At 52.4% G+C, this 19,902-nt stretch overlaps 1 protein-coding gene across 4 annotated transcripts in view; it reads left to right on the top strand.

Annotated features, from left to right (window-relative positions):
- FLT4 (fms related receptor tyrosine kinase 4) overlaps positions 1-19,902 on the top strand; it is a 57,735-nt gene that overhangs the window by 24,648 nt on the left and 13,185 nt on the right. For all 4 annotated transcript variants that reach the window (XM_071443352.1, XM_071443351.1, XM_071443350.1 and 1 more), the window contains exons 3-17: positions 2,999-3,270; positions 6,884-6,996; positions 7,883-8,045; positions 8,287-8,426; positions 9,126-9,294; positions 9,851-9,968; positions 10,557-10,708; positions 11,375-11,537; positions 13,208-13,352; positions 15,896-16,004; positions 17,048-17,407; positions 17,657-17,803; positions 18,462-18,593; positions 18,873-18,979; positions 19,283-19,418. In XM_071443352.1, coding sequence (XP_071299453.1) covers positions 2,999-3,270; positions 6,884-6,996; positions 7,883-8,045; positions 8,287-8,426; positions 9,126-9,294; positions 9,851-9,968; positions 10,557-10,708; positions 11,375-11,537; positions 13,208-13,352; positions 15,896-16,004; positions 17,048-17,407; positions 17,657-17,803; positions 18,462-18,593; positions 18,873-18,979; positions 19,283-19,418 — 2,426 coding nt within the window. The remainder of the gene's footprint in view (positions 1-2,998; positions 3,271-6,883; positions 6,997-7,882; positions 8,046-8,286; positions 8,427-9,125; positions 9,295-9,850; positions 9,969-10,556; positions 10,709-11,374; positions 11,538-13,207; positions 13,353-15,895; positions 16,005-17,047; positions 17,408-17,656; positions 17,804-18,461; positions 18,594-18,872; positions 18,980-19,282; positions 19,419-19,902) is intronic.

Here is a 19,902-nt window from a genome sequence, read left to right as displayed (position 1 = left end):
CCGTCCCGTCCCGTCCCGTCCCGTCCCGTCCCGTCCCATCCCATCCCATCCCATCCCATCCTGCAGGTGCTGGGCACACAGGTGGGGAGCAAACCAGGAAAAAGAAGGGCAAGGATGTCCTTTGCTGCCCAGTGACCTGTTCCCAGAGCTGACTCTCAGATGTGCAAACTCATCTGTGGCAGAGAGGAAACATTTGACCCCGGAGCCCTCTTGGCTCCCATGGAGGAAATGAGCACTGTGGCAGGGCTGAAGGAGCCTGAGGGTTATGTGAAGCCCCACAACCACTGCTCCAGAGCAGTGTCCAGGAACACACAACACCTGCTGACCTCTCCTACATGTGTTTGGCTGCTGTGAACATCCTCCATGGTGCTGAGGGGAATTTGGTTTATCCCAGCTAAGCCACAAAGCCACAACCAGCTTTGCCCATCATACCACGCATGGGAGTTTCAAAGAGGATTGAAGAAGAGTGGTGCCAACTCCAACATGTCCCTTGAAGTGCATCTATCCTGAAAAGATTGAGGAAAACAGCTGTGGAGAAGACTACAGTGCATTTTTTTTTCCAGCTGGCATCAGCAGTCTCCATTGCCAAGAGGCAAATTACCACCAAGCTGAAAGAAAACAGCTTGGGAATAAATCTTGGAAGGTGGCAGATAGGAGAGAGGGAACTGTCCAAAACTGCTGCTTGGACCCTTCCCCAAATGCAGGGAGTAGATTTAGAAATAAATCCACATGAGCCTGGCCTGCCCTCATTCCTGCCTTCTTCTGGTCCTCTTAACGCACGAGTGACACAAACTTGGACTCATAGTAATGCCCACACCTTCTGTGTCCCCCCAAGCCGAAGGACATATGAAAGGAAATGAAAGCACATCTGAAAGGAATGCCTGGGTTGAGCTGCCCACGGGCTGGTTGGCATTGGCCCATCCATGTTTATATAAATATGTGTCACTCAGCTACTGCAGGCCTTGATGGTTAATGGAACAAGTGGATCTGATAATGTGTGAAAATCCCAGTGGGTAAACAAACAGAAAGAGGAAACGCTGGAGACTTTCACAACTACCCTCCTGCAAGTGGAGTGCCAAAAATGCCTGGTCTGAAGCTCTCAGCTCTGGGCTGAAAACAGGGACAGCCCCATGGTCTGTGCCAGTGCAGTGGGGCTGTGGACACAGCAGCAACAGCTGTGGCAGAGGCCACCAGGTGTTCCTGGTTTAGTGATCAGTTTCACTATTATTTTCTGTGTGCATGAATAGGATAGGAAAAACTCAAAATTCAGTTCTTATTTTTATTGAAGTGTTCATGAGACTCTGGTACTTGGGAGAAGCTTGCCTCTGCTTCATGAACTCAAGCTGCCAGAGCTGTACTTACAGTTCTGCCTCAGGCACTGACGGCATTTTTAGTGAAAGCAGAAGTTTGAGCTGGGTAAGAGGGGCTGTGTGTCTGTCCCCAGGGGCTTGTCACTGCCTCCAGAGCCCTTGTGCTTGGCAACACGGGAAGAGTGCAGCAAACTCTCCAAACTCATCTGCAGCGAGCTGGAAGAGAGCAAAGTCTGCTCTATCCAGGGAAGATAAATCAGCTGCTGAAGACAAAATACAAGGGGCAGGTCTTCCCCCAAGCTTGGACAGAAATCCTGTCCTCGTTGCATCTGAGCCATTGAGCCCTCCAATGGCACCTTATCTCTCTTCCTCCTCGCTGTCCCTTTCTGTCTAGTGATGGTCACAGTCTGCCTGTTCTTAAAAGCATCTGCCCACCACGGAGCTGCCCTGGCAGAGGTGCTGCATGTGCCAACATGTCTATTCCCAACTTGCATAATAGATGAACCCAGTTTCCCCTCATAGAGCTGATGGTGCTGACAAAAGGCCATTTTTACCCCACAGCTGTCCCTTATGATGGCTTGATGGCTTCTCCCCCCCACCCCCCCCCCCCCCCCGTTTCTTTTTTTTTTTTTTTTTTCACACGTGCTTAAGTGACTTTCAGCTATTTGGCAAACTTTCAAGTGGGGGTTAGGCCTTCCTCTGAAAGGGGCTCTGATTTCACAGAAGGAAACTTCCAGCGTGGAATAAAAGCTTGTTTTGTTTGTAGTAAACAAGTGCAGTTATAACAAGCTGCGGTGGCACGTGTGTGCGCACATGCGAGCTCCGCTCTGGAGATCCTCAGCTATATATAAATACACACGTGCATGGTCTGTCTGGGGCTTTCTGGAGTTCCTGGACTTTTCTGTCTGTCTTTGCTGGTGAGCAGGCTTTGTGGTCATGCCATCAGAGGTGTCTGCAGCCCAGTGTCTCTGCAGAGGTGGGAAGGGGAGGCAGCCCCAGGCCAGCTGTGGTTTTGAGGGGCTGCAGGGGGCAGAGCAAGGGGAACGCCCTCCCACAGCAGCAGGGAAAGGAAACAGCTGGCAGCTGGCCAGAAGGCAGTCAGCTGAGCCTCCTCTTGTTTTCCCCTTGCTGTCTTTTATCCCTGACTCCCTCCTGCTTTTCTCTTTCTCGCTTTCTTTCCAGTCTGCTCTCCTTCCCCCATTCTTCTTCCCACTCCATTCATCACACAATGAGCCCCAGCCAGCAGCTACACTGAGCCAAGGGAAATCATCACATCCATGTGTTTCCCTAATAGCTCTGGACCCTTTTAATAATGAGAGGGAATAGAAAATAAATGGAACCTTTCCCCCAGGGCCCTGTGTGTTTCCCTGTCCTGGCATTCATACCAGTAGGACAGTGCCATGGGACAGAGGGGCCTGCTTGTGAGTGGGCTGATATCTTACAGCTTAGCATGGCCAGAGAGGTGGCCCTGGGGAAGGGGATGAGCCTTTGCTTGCCCAGCACTTAGGGAATCTGGTTGCCATTTCCTTGTGCCTGTTTTTTCCCTTAGTGGATGGCCATTCCTCCAGCCTCAGCCCCAGACTGGTGGCTGGCTGGGTGCAGGTGTGCAGAGAGTCACACAGAGCAATAAAACCACCGCCTTCACCGTGCTCAGCCCAAAGCTAATGCTGCTTTTCACCCATGTCTAGAGGCCAGCACCCTTTGGAGTGGTCGTGGCCAGGAGGCAAGGTGGATCCTGCTGGGAAAGAGGAGACTGAACTGGTGGCCTCAGCAGCCCCCAGCAGCGGCCGGGCAATCCAAGAGGAAGACTGCGAGGGGACCGGCACGAAGCCCTACTGCAAAGTGCTGCTGCTGCCGGAGGCACAGGCGAACCACACGGGTTACTACCGCTGCTACTACAAGTACATCGATGCCAAAATCGAGGGCACCACAGCAGTCAGCACCTACGTGTTTGTGAGAGGTAAGAGCTGCTGGTGCTGTGCACCTGCAGGCTGGGCGCCTCAGGGCAGCCAATGCACCGACATAATACCTGCAAGATTAAACATCTCAGTGTGTCTCTCCCAGGGCAGAGCTTGGCTGCTGCAGCCTGGGGAGGGGGCTGAGGGCTGGTTCCCTGCAAGTGCAGGGGACCAATATCCGTCCATGGCGGCAGCGCCTGGGATTCAATTATGTCCCATCCCGGGGGCATCACTCCAGCCAGGCTGGAATGCAGGAATTCAAGGAGTGAGAGCCTGGCCTCAGAGACGCTCCAGCACTAAAAAAAGCACAGGAGTTATCTTCTGGGCAGCTTGGGGCTCCCTGAGGTGCTGGTGGCCAGGGGTGGTAGTGTTTCATAAAGCTGAGACTGAGAGGGAGAGGATGAGTGGTACAAACAGTCCATGTGCATCCTATTCCCAGACCTGCTGCTGGCCTGAGCTGCTCCACAGTGACAGATCCAGATGCTCCTTTCCATACTGTGCAGGGGCTGCCCATGCAGGCAGGGTTATGAGGTGTATTTTGGCAGAGGAGGAATGTTCACCAGGCTTGGGGCTGGACCCTCAGCTTAGGGAGTGGCTGCAGGGCCAATACTCAGCATCTCTGTGTCCCAGGGGTTCCTCCTCCATTGTCTCCCCCACTGCTCACAGCAGGCTCCAGCAAGATAAATGAACTCTGTCCCCTGGAAACAGTTGGCTGAGCTATTTCTCTTTCCGCCCCCATTTATTAGTTGGTGCAGTTGTCATGAGCCAGGCAGGTCATGACATATAAGATGCATTTTTCAGAAGTCCCAGGGCAAAGCCAATTTTGCCTCTGCAGCTATAGAGAGAAAAATGCAGGGGCAAATCAGAAAAGCTGGGCAGCTGTTGGAGAGGAATTGAAGTCTCTTTGAGCAATTGCTTCTTCTTTCTTTGGGCCATGCTGCCCACCCTAAAACAGGACAGAGCCTGCCTGGATTTCAGACATCTGTGAATTGGACAGGGGTGTTCAGACACTCTAGAGGGTTGTATCAGGATGGAGGCAGAGAGCTTCTTAAATACACTGAAAATGAGTACAACCCCACAAGCTTACATGCAGGGAGTGCTTTTGCAAGAACTGATTTTCTTTGTGATCCAACAAATGTCACTTTGCCCCCTGATCCACCGTCTGTCACCTCCAGCCTCTCTGCAGCTCAGGAGCTGCTCTTCTGTTTACCAAAGAGTGCACATGGTGCAGGTTAGGGGCAATAAATCCCACACTGTCAGGGCCCATGGGACTCACAGTGCGTGTGGACAGTGTGTGTGCAGCAGATCCTGCCAGCAGCTCGCAGCACTGCCGTGCACATGGCTGCACAGCACATGTTCATACTCAGTCCAATCAGGCTGTCCCCTCTTACCGTTATCAAGCATCTAGAAAACCTCAGAATCTGCCTTTCAAGACAGGGCAGGCTTTCAGGCAAGAGAAGGGACATGTCAGGAAAATGCAGGCATATGGTAAGCACAGCCATTGCAGAACATTCAGATAAAGCCTGTTCCTGCTGAACTGGGCTGCAATGTGAGACTGTCCCTGGAGAGTTTGGAAGGGCTGATGTAAGTGTTGGGGATGTTTGGAGACAGGATGATCAGACCACAGGTTTATCCATCAAGCTCATTTCTCATGTTAAGGGCTTGGTGAAATTGTCAGGAACAGAATATCTGTGCTTGCCTGGAAAAATGGGTTCTTCTGTATTTTACCTGCAATTCAGTGGTCAAATGAACTCTCCATGCATGTGTCTCCTTCCCATGTGTCTGGTTAGGTGTGTTTTTTATTACAACTACAGACAGCTCTGTAGACACAGAATGCCTCATCAGGGTAGGACAGGCTATGTACAGCCCACATCTCATAAAGCTTAGCCTGTATTAATGAAGAAGATGCTAAATTATTCCCATTCGACCAATTAAGGCACTCTTAAAGAAATTTGTGATGTTGTCAGAGAGGGGAGCTAGTGCATGAATCACAAGCTCATTGGCAGCAGGACCAGCCCAGTAAATCAGTTCTTGGCTGCCATCTGAGCTTGAAGGGGACCTCATAGTCTCTCACCTCTGGCAGCTGTGCAGCTCCTCCTTCTCACATGCCCAGGGTTTGGGAGAGGAATGAGGAACATCTTCAGACTGAGAAACAAATCTGTGGTTTCAGAAGTCAGCAATCCTCTGGCAGCCAAAAACCCCAGGAAATAAAGATAAGAACTCTCTGGGCAATCCATGTTTTCCTAAGAAGTGACCAATACAGTTTCTTGAGTGTGGGTTGTTTCTCCTACTCCATAGAAAAAGTGCTCCACACACAGGAGAGGCCTTTGCATCATGACTATCACTGAAGCAGCAGCTTTACAGATCAGAAATGAAAGGTTTATGCACTTAACAGTGAGAGCACTGGGTTGGATTGGGTTGAGCATAATGTGATGTGAACAACAGAATCCCCAAGTGAGGATTGTTTCCAAATTCACCTTTGACTTGTCTCTTTACATGGGTCTCTTTAGGAGTTGGGTATCAGAGGGAAAGAATCTCATGTTGGACAAACTGTTGTCCTCATGCTACACTCCCTTGAAACCAATGGTTTAGCTGAAACACAGGTGAATAAAACTGAGGTCCTTTGGTCTGATTCCAGTGTACCAAAAGCTGTAAAATCTTGCCTAGCAGGACTCTGAGGCAGCCCAGTGTCTCCCAGATGCAGACCCATCACCCCCTTTTAAAGCCCCCTTCACCCAGGGGACAATTTCCATGAATAAAGGCAATCATGACCATGTGCTGGATGGACATTTGCAGAGGAGACATGCTGGCAACACCAGCACCGAGGCACTAGGAAACAGTCTCTATTCAGGGAAGCCTGTGAGGCATAAAACCTGTGGAAAAGGGCAGGCAGGAGCTAATAGTACAGAATAAATCATCTGTCACTGAGGCCACCAAGCAGTCTCACAATTCCTTGTGTCTTCCAGTTTTATCCTCATCCCATTTACTCAGCCCGGGTCACTGCTCTGCCCAGGGTTTGGTGTAGCATCCCTGGCCTTGCTAAGTCATTCCATAATGATTATTTCTGGGTGGTTTTGCTCTTCCTGTCAATATTTGTGCTTGCAGCCGTTGGGCGGCAGTGGGGTGGCAGCCCTGGAAAGCTCAGCTCCCGTGTTTATCTGCCGGCCGGGATGGCTGCAGGATGACATCTGCATTCCAGCGCGCCGCGGATCACTTCCTCGCCGGGAAGGTCGCACTGCCAGCCCTGTGCAGGGACACAGCCACCAGCTGGGCAGGCGCCGAGCCCAGGACACGACACACTGCTTTCACAAAGGGTCAGGCTCAGGCAGAGACCTGGAGGGCTCCAGGAAAGGGGAGGTCATTTCCCGCACTGCCCAAATGTCACACAAGTGTCGCTGCGCTGGTGCCGTGTTTGGTGCGGAGGAGCCGGCTGGTTTTGCATTCCCGAGCTCCAGGTGTCTCCTCTGACTGTCACATGTGGCAGAACAGCTCAACACCGCTCCCTCTGAAAAGCTTGTGCTGTGTTAAGGAAATTCAGAAAGCCTCCTTTTCTATTGGTGGTTGCCTTTTCCCAGTTTTTTTCTTCTTATTAGTAGTTGTTCTCCTTTTTTACAGATTTTGAACAGCCATTTATCAACAAGCCAGAGACCCTCCTCATCAGCAAGAAGGAGAACACTTGGGTGCCATGTCTTGTGTCCATCCCAGACCTTAACGTCACCCTGACCTCGGTGAGAGCTCGGCTGCTGGGACACTCTGCACTGAGATGGATTGCATTTGTTCTGCATTTGTAATTGCCTGAGTGGAAGCATGACAGGCACTGCCAGGAAAGGAAAATGCATGGGATACATTTTCCATGGAAAATACAAGCCACTGGCTTCCTCGTTTTATTTGCTGGTTGTCCAGTTCCCTTGGGCAGATCCCACGGGTTTCCTGCCAACCTTGCTTCTCTTCCCTGGAGCTTTGTGAAACAAAACAAAACTTTGTTTTAAACCCATTTCCCCACAGCATCCCCTGTTTGCCTCATCTCTGTGATCTACACCCCTCTAGGTGGTTGGCATCCCCACAAGGGAGGAGGCTGCAGCCCTGGGGCTCATGACTAAAAACAGCTGTCTTATCAGTTTGCTTTTGCTTTTGCCTATTTTCCCCCCATTTTTTTTCTTTTTTTTTTTTTTTTTTTACAATGCAAATACATCCTTCCAGGATGAGTGTTACTATTGTACAAAGGCCTCCAGGGACACTCTGGGGGCCAGGGGCCTTTCCCTTGCCCGGGAAGGACACTACCCAAGGTCAGCACTCATCCCGGTGGGGCTGATGTTTGGGACATCAGCATCAGTTTCCTTAGCTATCTCTAGAAATTTCCATTCCTGGAAGTCTCTGGCCCACTCTGCAGACGGGGAGGCTCATGGTGCAGGATGCAGCTCCTCGGGGTAGAGGGGAGGCCACGATTCCTAGATGGCAAACCCTCAGGGGGAGAGGGCAGGAGGCCAGCACAGCATGGGGCTGCATCATTTCTTCCCACAAAAGGGATGTGTTAGCCAGCATAAAGCCTGGGAGGGGTGGAGTGGGAATGTTGTTACCCTCTGATTTCAGTTGGCAAAATGTTGATTTTTCCAGCAAAATTTCTTCATTCACCCTGATGGGAAAAGCACTTTCTGGGACAACAAGAAGGGAATGCAGGTACCCACACACTTGATCAGGGACTTATTGTATGTCCACTGTGAGACTGTAATCAACAAGAAGGTCTTCAAATCCAATTTCTTCATCATCCATATAGCAGGTGAATATTTGGGAAGGTTCAGGGGAGCAGTTTGGGTGGCTCTGAAGTCCACCAGTGTGGGATTGTTATGGTCCTCTCTGGCTACATAGACTCTGCATGGTGCTTATATCTCTTCTACTGTGTATTGGACAGAGATACACCCTGCAGCAGGAGGTCATTCCCAAACCTCCTGTAACTGCACAGTCTGAGTCAAAGAGTTAACTAGATCAGAAATCTCTTTTCATTCCCTCTTCTGCATCAGGGAGTGAGCTGTATGACATCCAGCTGTATCCCAAGAAAGCCATGGAGCTGCTAGTGGGAGAGAAGCTGGTCTTGAACTGCACAGTGTGGGCTGAGTTCAACTCTGGCGTCCACTTCCACTGGACTTACCCTGGCAAACAGGTACCAGCAAGCCAAGCAGCTCCCTGTGCACTGAACTGTTACCCTCTGAGTCACCTTCCCCCGACCCTTCATTGTTCCTCTTCACATCATTGGCAGGGCTCTGCTTCATACTCCTAACCATGCTGTGCCCTGGACATCTGGGTCAGAGTGTTCTCCCTTTTTTTTTCTCCTGCAGCAGAAGGCAGACAGAATGAAGACCCCTTTTCCTGGCAGAAAGCTCCCTTCTTGCCAAGGTGGTACTGCTCTGGGATTCTTGAGAAAAAATTGGCTTCACTTTCACCAGTGCAAATCCAGAGCAAATTTGATTGGTTTAAAATGAACTATTCTAATCATAGAGCCCTTGTTACCAAGAGCCTGCAAAGTGGTCCCTTCCCCACTGTGTTTTCCCCCTCTTGTGTCCTCTGACTTTTTGGAATGGTATGACAGGGGAGTCCCTTGAGAACATCACTCAGTTCATGGGGCTCCCAGCCTGGTTCCTGGGCTACAAGAGCAAACTATGCTAAGATCTGAGCCCAGCCTCAGGCAGTCAGTACACAAAACATGTGCCTTTCCACCCCTGAGGATGGCAGTGAGTTGTGCAGAAACCTGTCCAGGTAGAGGCAGGCACTGAGCATCAGGAATCACAGCTGTGAAGGGCCCATCCACACAGCCTCATCCCATTGCTGTCTTTCATCCCCTTCTCTCTGTCATCTCCCACAGACACAGCGAGCAGTGATCGAGTCCGAGCGACGGTCCCTGCAGACATACACAGAGCTCTCCAGCATCCTGACCCTCCACAATGTCAGCCAGCAGGACCTGGGGAAGTACACATGCACTGCCACCAATGGTGCCCAGATGCTGGAGGAGAGCACTGATGTCATTGTGCACGGTATGGCACTGCCAGTGCCCTGCAGGGCCACAGCCAGAGCCCAGCTGCAGCACAGCCAACCCCTCACTGCTTGGGCAGAGTGGCTCCTGAACCTCCTTCCACCCTGCTCTAGTGAAACCCAGCCCTCCTCCAGCCCATCAGCCCTTCTGTGTCCCAGCACCACGCTGGGAGCAGACTCACATTCAGCAAGGTCCCAAAAGGGAGGGAGAGAGATGCCAACACCAAACTGGCCCAAATGCAGTAGAATGGCAGGGCACACTTATCTTGCAGCCCTATGGCAAATGCAGTACCTCTGTGGCATGGCTGGCCTGAGGGGCACCAGCTATAGGTGCACAAGGCACCATCTGCTTTGGGTGGTTGTTTCTTGGCAGCAGAAATTCACAGATACATTCCCAATGGTTCCCATGAGGGAGACAGGAGCTGCCAGGATCTCAGCTGTGCTGTTATGACACGCCTGTGTCCTTGGTCCTTGCTGTTGGGCCCTGTGGAGAGCAGCAGAGCTTTGTGACCCCCTGTCTCTTTGAGTTCTCCTCCATGGTCCCTTTTTTCCTTGCAGAGAAGCCCTTCATCACTGTGGAGTGGAGGAAGGGCCCGGTGATAGAAGCCACTGCAGGAGATGAAGCTGTGAAGCTGCCAGTGAAAGTCGTGGCTTACCCCCCACCAGACTTCCAGTGGTAACTCACCTTTCTTAGCTTGAGCCACCTTCTCCCTTCCTCCTTTCCTCTGTCAAATGGGGAAGCCTAGCCCAGCTTCCTCGCTAGGTCCCTCTGTCACCAAGTTTGTCACAAATGTCACTTTTTTCCACCCATGGGGGCCATTTCTCCCATGTCCTGGCTCTCAGCTGCACAGCCTGGCTTGGCAGCTCTGCACAGCTGGAGGGGCCAAGTGGAGTTGCTGCAGGAGCTGTCCCTCTTGTCCCTCTGCTGTGGCAATCACAGCTGCCCAGAGAAACAAGGTAGTGGGATGGGTTGTGCACCTCATCATGCTGCACTTCCATCAGAGCTGACTGGAGATGGGAGCTTTGCACCCACTCACTGCTCAGGCAGAGCTACAACACCCCCAAGCCCACACACATCCAGAGCACACAATGTGCAGACCCATAACCTGGGTCCAGGGAAGGCCCAGGGGTCTCTCCAGAGAGGTCCTCAGTGCTAGCAAGGGGCACCTTGGCTGCACTCTTGTGGGGACCAGCAAACCCTTTGCCCAGCTGCCAGTGGGACACTTCCTCCCCATGGCTGCATTTTCTCTCTGCCTCCCTGCAGGTACAAGGATGGAAAGCTAATTCCCAAGCAATCTCAATCTTCAATGCAGATCAAGGATGTGTCGGAGCAGCATGCTGGGACTTACACGCTGGTTCTGAGGAACAGGCTGGCAGGGCTGGAGAAGCACATCAGCCTCCAATTAATTGTCAATGGTAAGGGGGCCTGGGCTGGAGCTGGGGGGAGAGTGCTGAGCCCATGGTCCCAGCCTTTGGGCTGCTCCAAGACCAAGTCCCCACTGCTGTCCTAAAGCAGTTGGTACCTACATCACCTCTTCCTCCCCCATGGTACAATTTTGTTCCTGGCTCCCTCACTTTGGGCAGGATATGTCATTGCTCAGGGGCCACTTCCCAATTGCAGTTGGAGATGCTGCTGAGGGTGACCCTGACTGATGTGGATTTGAGAGCAGGTCAGCTGCTTCACAGATAAAGTCTTGATCTGGAGTAGTTCCTCTGGGTGGGAAGTCCCTATGGAGTTTTCCCACAGCAGAAACATCCCAGTCATGCAGGAAACAGATGCCAGCTAAAAAAGTGCTGGAAGGGCCCTGCTGCCTGTAGATGTGTCTCCAGCAGGCTCTGTGGCCCTGTGCTTTGAGCCTTGCAGCATCCAGACAGTTCCACTCACCAGAGAAAGGAGAAACTATGTCCCTTGAATCTGCTTAAGTATGACCTGCTGTGCCTTGCAGGCCTGAGTTGCCCTGAGAGCCAGAGCTGTAGTGCCCAGGCTGTCCATAAACGGGCCTGGGGAGGGCTGTGCCAGGCCTGGGGATGCAGTGCCCGAGCCTGCAGCTGCTCACAATGTCACTCTGCTGATCCTTGCAGTTCCTCCACGCATCCATGAGAAGGAAGCCTCTTCCCCAAGTATCTACTCCAAGAGGAGCCCCCAGGCCCTCACCTGCACTGTCTATGGCATCCCAGCACCAGAGGTGATCCAGTGGCAGTGGAGGCCATGGATGCCCTGTCGGATGTTCTCCCGACGCAGCCTGTAAGTGCCATTTCTTACAACTTGTGTCTTGTTAGGCCACCCTCGTGGTGTTATGGGCTTCTTGTGACCATGGCTGTGCCCCCAACCGTGCCTCACTTTTGCTCTCCCACCCACAACCCAGCACCTTGTGGGAAGCCAAAGTGGAGACACTTGTTGTCCATGTGGGAGTTTTGCCCAGGCTGGTCCCAGACACCAACAGCGTGCACAGCATCCTCTGCATCCTCAGTCACCTGCCTCTGTCAGTGGATGTCCATGGCCCAGCCACACCTCACAGCACCTGCAATGAAACCACTGATCACTATGCTAATGGGGAAACTGAGGCAGATTGCAGGAGGAATTATCACAGCCCCTTGGTAAGACCCCAGGACAGCAGCTGGGGCTCACACCATTCCTGCCCTGAGGTCCCCGTGGTTTTTCTATCCTTTCTCTTCTCCTGGGAAGCAAAAGTGCTCATAGGCTGCCTGTGGGGAAGAATTGCTGAATCCTGGGGCAGTGCCAGATCTCTGCCAGCTGCTGGAATGATTTGCCAGCAGGGCAATAGGCAGACAGGAAGGGTGCATGCCCACTGCCTGTGCCCTGGGAAGATGAGGCAGCATCCAGCAGGGCTGCAGTGGCATTTTTAATGACAGTCTCACTGGAAGAAGGAAAAGGGATGCTGGGGAGTTGTAGCCAGAGCAGTCAGGGTGGAGGACATCAGGGTGCCTGGAGGAAGCCAGGTCCTGCAGCTCTTTTGCCAAGCCAGGGACACCAGAGTTTTCCATTGCATGCAAGTGCACTGTGGCCCTCTCAGGAAGCAGAGGGGCCCATGAATTATGAGCACTGTCTCCCAAGGCCACCATATTTCTGCCTAGCACAACTCCAGAGGATGCAGGAGGCTTCTTTCTAGCTTCCTGTTGTTTACACAGCTCACCAGTTTATTTGCCCTGCCAAGTGCTCTGCCCTACACTGCCAGCACACACCTTTGCTGCAGCTCCTGGGACCTCAGCTCCCCTCTGCTTCCCTGTTACCCAAAGCCTCTCCCTTCTATCCCAATCCACACTTTTGGGCAGACCCTCCCACGTTCCACCCCAACCCACATTTCAAAAGCACCCTGCAGGCTGCAGCATCCCAGGTCCCTGACAGATTTGGCCTCTTCTCCCTGTCTCAGCCTGAAAAGGTACCATCATTCTCCTGTGCCACAACAGCAGCACCTCTTCCTGGGGACGTCTCCCTCCTGGCTTTTATTGAATCAGGGGCAGCGGGAGCACCCTTGGGTGTTGCCCCATCTGCTCTCCAGGCCAGCACCAGCCAGTGACAGCCCTGACTCTCCATCCCAGCAGGGCTTTAAGGCCTTGGTGCTGAGCAAAATGACATCAAGAGTTGCCCATGGCACACATGAATCAACTTCACCCCTGCCTTTCTCTACCCTTAGCAAGGAAAGATGAAGCCCCTGGCCTGCAGGTGAAGACTTTGCTCGGAACACCTACAATTTTCACACCTACAATTTGTGCCTCACTGGTAGTTGTAAGGCACCCTTATAAAGCACATCAGAATTGTATAACTGAAAGACCCTAAAATTTGGTGGAGTTATAAGATGGGGCCATCAGTTCTTTGACACAAAGCTGCTTTTGCTGTATTTTTCCCAGCTAACCTTCTCTCTGTCTCTCTCCTCTTTCCCCTTGCTGGATTAGCAACAGCAGGCACCGGGCAGCAAGGCGCCACCAGAGGGACCGGATGCCCGAGTGTAAGGACTGGAAAGATGTGTCACAGCAGGACGCCGTGAACCCCATCGAGAGCATTGACACCTGGGTGGAGTTCGTGGAGGGGCGGAACAAGGTGAGGCTGCATTCCAAACCCATCCTGGGACAGACAGCTGGAGATGGCCACGGGACTCCTTTGCAATCAGCCAGGAAAAGTGGCCTGGAAAGGGGCCTGGCAGAGACAGATTTGGGGAGGGATTCACACCTCTGCTTCCAAAGTAAACCATCAATGGCAGTTCCCAGCCCTGGGGCTCCACAGTACCAGGCAGCCCCAGGGTGAGGGAGCGCTGACATCTTTGAGAAATTACCCTGAGTCCAGAGAGGCCCCCACTGGGGCTGGCTGACAGGAGGGATTTCATGGGTTGCTACTGAACACAGGGCATCCAGCTAGGGAAGAGGTGGGACAGCTGCTGTGGGGGCTCCCATGGCCTTTTCTGAGCATTTTGCATGAGCTGTTCTATAAAAACCAAGCCCTGCAGAGAATCCTGGTCAAGAGAGCAGGAGTCACAAACTGACCAGGAAATCTCTGGCCTTGGGAAGATGCATGTGCCTGGTGGGGCATTTCAACCAGCTGTCCCCATCCTGGTGGGGTGAGGGTGGTTTGGAGAAGCTGACATCCATCTGCTGCAGCTTTGTGAGTGGGAGCAATGTGTGCTCCACAAAGCCACTTCTCCATCACAGCATTTCCCCTCTGGAAGGAACATGTCTCCCTCACTGCAGTGTGTGACCTGCTTGCTGCCTGCTTCTCTCTGTGTCCCGGGTAGCCACGAGTGTCAGGTCTGTGCCATGACGAGGTTCCTGTCCCCACTGGTGTCAGGCACCAGCCGCTCACAGAGGGATGCAGAACAAACAAATGGGCCCCTGCTTCCGAAAGTCACTTCCTGTTTTCCTACACACCTCCAAAGGCACTTCCCGTCCCCTGGCCTGGCCGGGAGTTCATCACTCTGCCACAAGGGTGGCAAGGCAGATGATTCTCCCCCAGAGCAGCTGAAGGGAGGTCAAGGGATTGATGTTCCCCAGAGATGCAAGCAGGGGTGTGGGAGCTCTTGGGTAAGAAGCCCCACTACAGATGTGACACTTTTATTGGTCCTTTCTGATCTTCCCCTATTTTCCTAATTTTCTTCCTTCTATTCCTCAGCTGTGTCCTTCTCATTCCATCTGTTTGGTTGTAACTGTCCTTAGGTTGTGCATCCCCACAGATGTGCAAGAGCTTTGGGAGAAAAGAGCTGTTCCATTCACAGTGGGATGCTACATCCTAAAACCTGCTTTCCCTCTCTCTCCTTGTCCTTTCTGCCTGTCTTCTCTCACCATCCTCCTGGTTTTTATTCCATCTGTAAAGGCCAGAATGAGCCACAGGATACGCAGTGCACAGTCATGCACTGCAGGCAGCAGGATGATGTCAGATCAAGAAACCCCAAGTCAAACATAACACTGCAGATTAGAAGGAAAATCCCCAAGAAACAGGAAAGGCAGCACACAAAAGTGCCAGCAATAGGGTCACTCTGGTTGTATGAATAACCCCAAGAAACGGAAAAGGCAATGGACAAAAGTACCAGTAATAAAGTCACTTCAGCTGTGTTGAGTATGCACTGAATGAATGGCTGTTCCTTCTGGTTAACACAACCTCAATACATTGCCCCTCAGAACGGAAATGTTTCCCAAAGTCTATGGGATTATGGGATGTAAAAGCAAAGAAACTTCCCTGTAGGAGCACGTTAATTTTGCATTTTAAACACCATCTCATTAGAGGGATTTTTTAACTTGTTGTTTAAACTGAAGCCTCAAACTGCAAGTCTCCTCTAAGGGGAGTGCTTGTAACACTTTTGGTAGCTCACACATGTGCAGTGTGAGCCAGGAGGAGGAGGAGAGCAGCTTTATTCCCCAGCTGCTTTTCTTGGCTAATTTGGAGGCAGCATCCCCTGGGTCCATGCTCCCAGGATGGCAGCCTGGCTGTTTGCCCAATCTTAGTCATGTCTTGCTGGAGGGAGAGAGGAGGAAGCTTTTAGGACCGTGTCTATGTACACTTGGAGTTCAATGAAAGATGACAGCTCTTTCTGAAGGGATGAGGGCTGGGATATTTTCACAGGTTTCATTTCTCCTTGTGAATAAAAGGAGAGCTTGCAGGTCTGTAAGTACCTGTAAATTCCACTGAACCCTGTGGGATACTAAGTAGTCACTTAACTGCAGAGGGCTCAGGGAATCAAAGCCCTGGTGTTCTTTCCCTTTATTCCCACTGTTATAAATAAAGCTTGGTAGGAGCTTAACCATCCCCTCCGCTCTGTATCCTGTTACTGTCCCCCTTGCTGAGCACTGTCCCCATTGTGACCCCAAGGGCTTAATAAAAAGTTTGCTCCCATGGAGAGGCATCTATGCTGACTGGGCTCCGTAAAAAGATGCGGAGATTGGGAATAAAATCATATTATTATTGGTAGAGCCAACAGATAAAGCTTGAAATGCACAAAGGGCTGTAGGATAAGGGTCTGGTTTTGCATAACCCTTTCCCAGGGTTATGCAACAACAGCTACTGGGGGCTTTGCTACCTGCCAGAGAGCAGCAGCGATTCTACTTCTCTTCCCTGTTCTCTTCCTAACTCTTCCTCATGTTCTCTTCCCCCATCAGACAGTCAGCAAACTGGCCATCCAGGAGGCCAATGTCTCAGCCATGTACAAGTGTATTGCCTCTAATAAAGTGGGTCGAGACGAGCGGCTGATCTACTTCTACGTGACCAGTGAGTACTGTAAAATACTCCCCACCAGCCCAGCTCTCTGCTTGAAATAGGCAGGTTCTGCCATTCACAGTTAGGATCTTCAACAATCCAGCAGGAAAGCAGGGCTAACCCAGAGCTCTGCTGGGTGGCAAAAGCCTGAAGTCCTGGCAGCAAATAGCACAGGCAGAGTTTGGCAGGCAGACCTGGGAATGAGCCAGCACTGCCTGTGCCTGGGTCCTGAAGCAGCCCTGGCAGGTTCTGGGCAGGTCCTGGGCTGGGGACATCCCGCTGGCTCAGGCCCAGGCAGCTCCCTGGGCTAGGAATGTGTCTGGTCCAAGAGCATCCTCTAGTGGCACCGCTCGACCTATCCCAGGCCAGGTCCGGCTGCCTCAGCCCCCGGCAGTGATCCCACGGGATTTTGGTGATGGGAGGAAGCTGAGTTTGTAGGAACTAGAGCCCTGCGGTGTGGACTGGAGTCATGGCCCATAGGGGGCTGCATGAGCCTCCTGCCAGCGGTACCCGGTCCTGGCGGGAGCCTGTCCCTGTCTGCTGAGAAAGGGAGCCCAGCAAGGGCACTGCAAAAGCTTATCCTATGGAATGAGAATTCCATAATAAAATTCCCAGCCCAGAAGGAAGAGCCCTTGTGATAGTGCCTGTGCTGTCAGGGCCACCAGCTGTTGTGAAGCAAGATGAACATCTTCAGTCACTGCTTCAGTAATGCTGACCAGGCTGCTGTGTCACTGCCTGCATGTGTGAAGGTGGGCATGAGTGCAAACCAGAATGCTGCAGCTGAGCTGCAGTAACAGCCTAATTGAGACCTCCTTGGCTTGTTTCATTTGTGATCCCATCTTAATTTCCCCCTGGGACTTGAGCATATCCCCTAGCACTCGCTGGGCTTAAGCTGTGATTGCCAGCAGTTTGCACGTCACAGTTCTGGTCTACAGTGGTTTCCTTTACCCTGAGGACAGGCGGATCTCTGAGAGCTGAGCCCAAGGAGACAATTTCATTGTGTCTGGCAGCTCAGCCATGAAAACTCATTCACATGTTCATTTCCTTCCTGAAAGCCATTCCAGACGGGTTCGAGATTGAGTCCCAGCCCTCGGAAGAGCCCATAGAGGGGCAGGACCTACAGCTGAGCTGCAATGCAGACAACTACACCTATGAGAACCTGCAGTGGTATCGGCTGAACCTCTCCAAGCTCCACGATGAAGAGGGCAACCCCCTCGTGCTGGACTGTAAGAATGTCCACCACTATGCCACCAAGATGCAGGGGGAGCTGCGCTTCCAGCCCGACTCCAACGATGCGACCTTGCTGCTCACCATCCCCAACATCTCCCTGGATGAGGAGGGAGACTATGTGTGTGAGGTGCAGAACAGGAAGACCCGGGAGAAACACTGCCACAAGAAATACATCTCTGTGCAGGGTGAGGGTCCACAGGGCTGGCGGGAGTGACAGAGGAGAGCTGGTGTTCTTGCTGCCATCAGCTTCCCAGGCCATTCCCAGGGGAAGCCACACAAGCAAGCTAAACTCAAGGTGGCAAAGGCAGGGCACCTGGGTTCTCAAGACACCCTTCAGCAGGGGTCAGAGACCCAAAGGCCCCCAGGAACACAGATATTCTTTTGATCAATCAGTTTCCCGTTTTCCCCTCCTCCTCTTTGTGCTGCTCCTCCAGCCCTGGAGATCCCCCGCCTCAAGCAGAACCTGACAGACATTTGGGTCAACGTCAGCGACTCCATAGAGATGCGCTGTAAAGTGGACGGCAACCACGTTCCTGAAATCAGCTGGTACAAAGACGAGAAACTGGTGGAAGAAGTGTCAGGTACAGTGGGCTGGGGGTGGATCACAGACAGGGCAGTTTGTACAGCAGCTGGAGAGCTGAACACTGCTGGGTTCTGGGACCTGCTGTCCCCAGATAAAGGCACCCGTTCTCTGAATCAGCCAGAGCCTGGTTTTAATCACCTTCTGTCCTAATTTGATGCAGTCTCACTGGCCAAGTCTATGCCCTAGGGCCCAGCTCAACACTGTCTGTGCTTGTGCACATTCAGCTTGAGAGCAGGGAGAGAGAAATCATTCATGTTCTTACTCTCAGCCCAGAGCCTGGTGTCTCTAATTATGCAGGGACTGACCCAGATCTCATGGAAGGGACATGCAAAAGATCCAGGCACATTGCAGAGGGAAAGGAACAGGTTCTGAGGGTGAAACAGAACTTGACACGCCAGCTGGACTGCCTGGGCACTGTCCCTATTCAGCATGTTCAGTGGGGGATTTGTACCCTCCATACACTGCCTGGGGAGGGGCCCTCCAGGGTTTTTCTGGGGCCATCGAGAGAAGAGTCTCTACCAGCTGGTGTGATGTCATTCTGCCATCTAAAATGAATCAGCCAAAAAATGCTCATGGACTTGAGCCTGAGTCCAGTGTACTAATCTTCTAATCTTCCCTCCCTGTCAGTGACCATGACAACCCTCTGTGCCTTACAGGGATCGACCTGGCAGACTTTAACCAGAAGCTGAGCATCCAGAGGGTGAGGGAGGAGGATGCTGGGCTCTACCTGTGCAGCGTCTGCAACGCTAAGGGCTGTGTGAACTCCTCAGCCAGCGTCTCCGTGGAAGGTACCAGCAGCCACAACACCCCTGGGGATGTGAAGGGGTGGAATAGGAGTTATGGCCAAGCTCCCATGACTCTTTCCTGTGACAGCAGGAGGCAGTGAAAGCCCCTTGGCCTTGCTGGTGGCATGGTGCTCTCATAGGAGGATCTGTAGTGTAGCATGTTTAGCTCAGGCAAACATGTCTCCAGTCACCCCACATCCTGATGCAGACCATAAGGAATGGCTGAGTTGGAGCATAGAATGGGAATCTCTGAAGCTATGATTGCCTTTCCATATCCCGCAGGCTCTGATGACAGGACCAATGTAGAGATTGTCATCCTGATTGGCACTGGAGTTATTGCTGTTTTCTTCTGGATCTTACTTATTCTCATCTTCTGCAACATCAAAAGGGTACGTGACTGTCACTGCCCCAGGCAGGGAGGGTGGCATATCAGGGCTTGGGGCAACACCAGTGCTGTCATGCGGGGCTTCATGACAGCACCTGCTAAAAGGAGGTCATTGGGTGATGCTTCCAGTGCTCTCACTGCCAAGGACAGGATGAGTAAGGGCTGAGGCAAAGGAGGTGATGGGGAATGGCCTTTGCTTGAGGGGGTAGGAGGTCAAGGCAGGCAAAGAATCCAAATCTCATCTGGGAGTCAGCACCCGGGGCAAGGAGGGCACCTCCTCACCCTTGGTGTTGGCTGGTTCCTGCAGCCAGCCCACGCAGACATCAAGACAGGCTACCTGTCCATCATCATGGACCCTGGCGAGGTGCCCTTGGAGGAGCAGTGCGAGTACCTGCCCTATGATTCCAGCAAGTGGGAGTTCCCCCGAGACCGCCTGCGCCTGGGTGAGCCAGACCCCTCCCTCCCCCTGCACTCTGCAGCCAGGCCTTCCCACCAGCCCTACAAACTCACCCTTCTTAACACACCTCTGTGCATTTAATGCCTTCTCTCTGCCTCAGGCTTCCCATCCTCTTCCCCAGGCTGTCCCTGAAGCCCAGCTGTGCCTGGGAAATCTCTTTAGGACTGACTCTAGACAGGTCTGAGCCAACTGTTATCCCAGACAGGTATTGCTGAAAACAGGAGATCCCTGGGCATGGTTTAAAACACATCCCCATATTTTCCAAGTGGGAGTCTGGACAGAACAGCCCAGTTTACAGCAGGTACCCCAAGTTCAGGACCAGGATTGCATCCACTATTGTCCTCATGCTGGGACACCTACCTGCAGCCTCTTCCCTTTAAAGGGCAGCAGGCTACCTTTGAGGCACAGAGCAGTGACATTAGTCCTGGCTGCTGTGCTGCAAGGGGTCATTTACCTTTCCCACACACAAC

This window comes from Agelaius tricolor, unplaced genomic scaffold (assembly GCF_023055355.1).
Source record: "Agelaius tricolor isolate 1412-34295 unplaced genomic scaffold, bAgeTri1.0.p SCAF_18, whole genome shotgun sequence".
NCBI classification, from domain to species: Eukaryota; Metazoa; Chordata; class Aves; order Passeriformes; family Icteridae; genus Agelaius; species Agelaius tricolor.
Note: the sequence above shows the minus strand (reverse complement) of the source record. Positions and strands in the feature narration are given on the sequence as shown.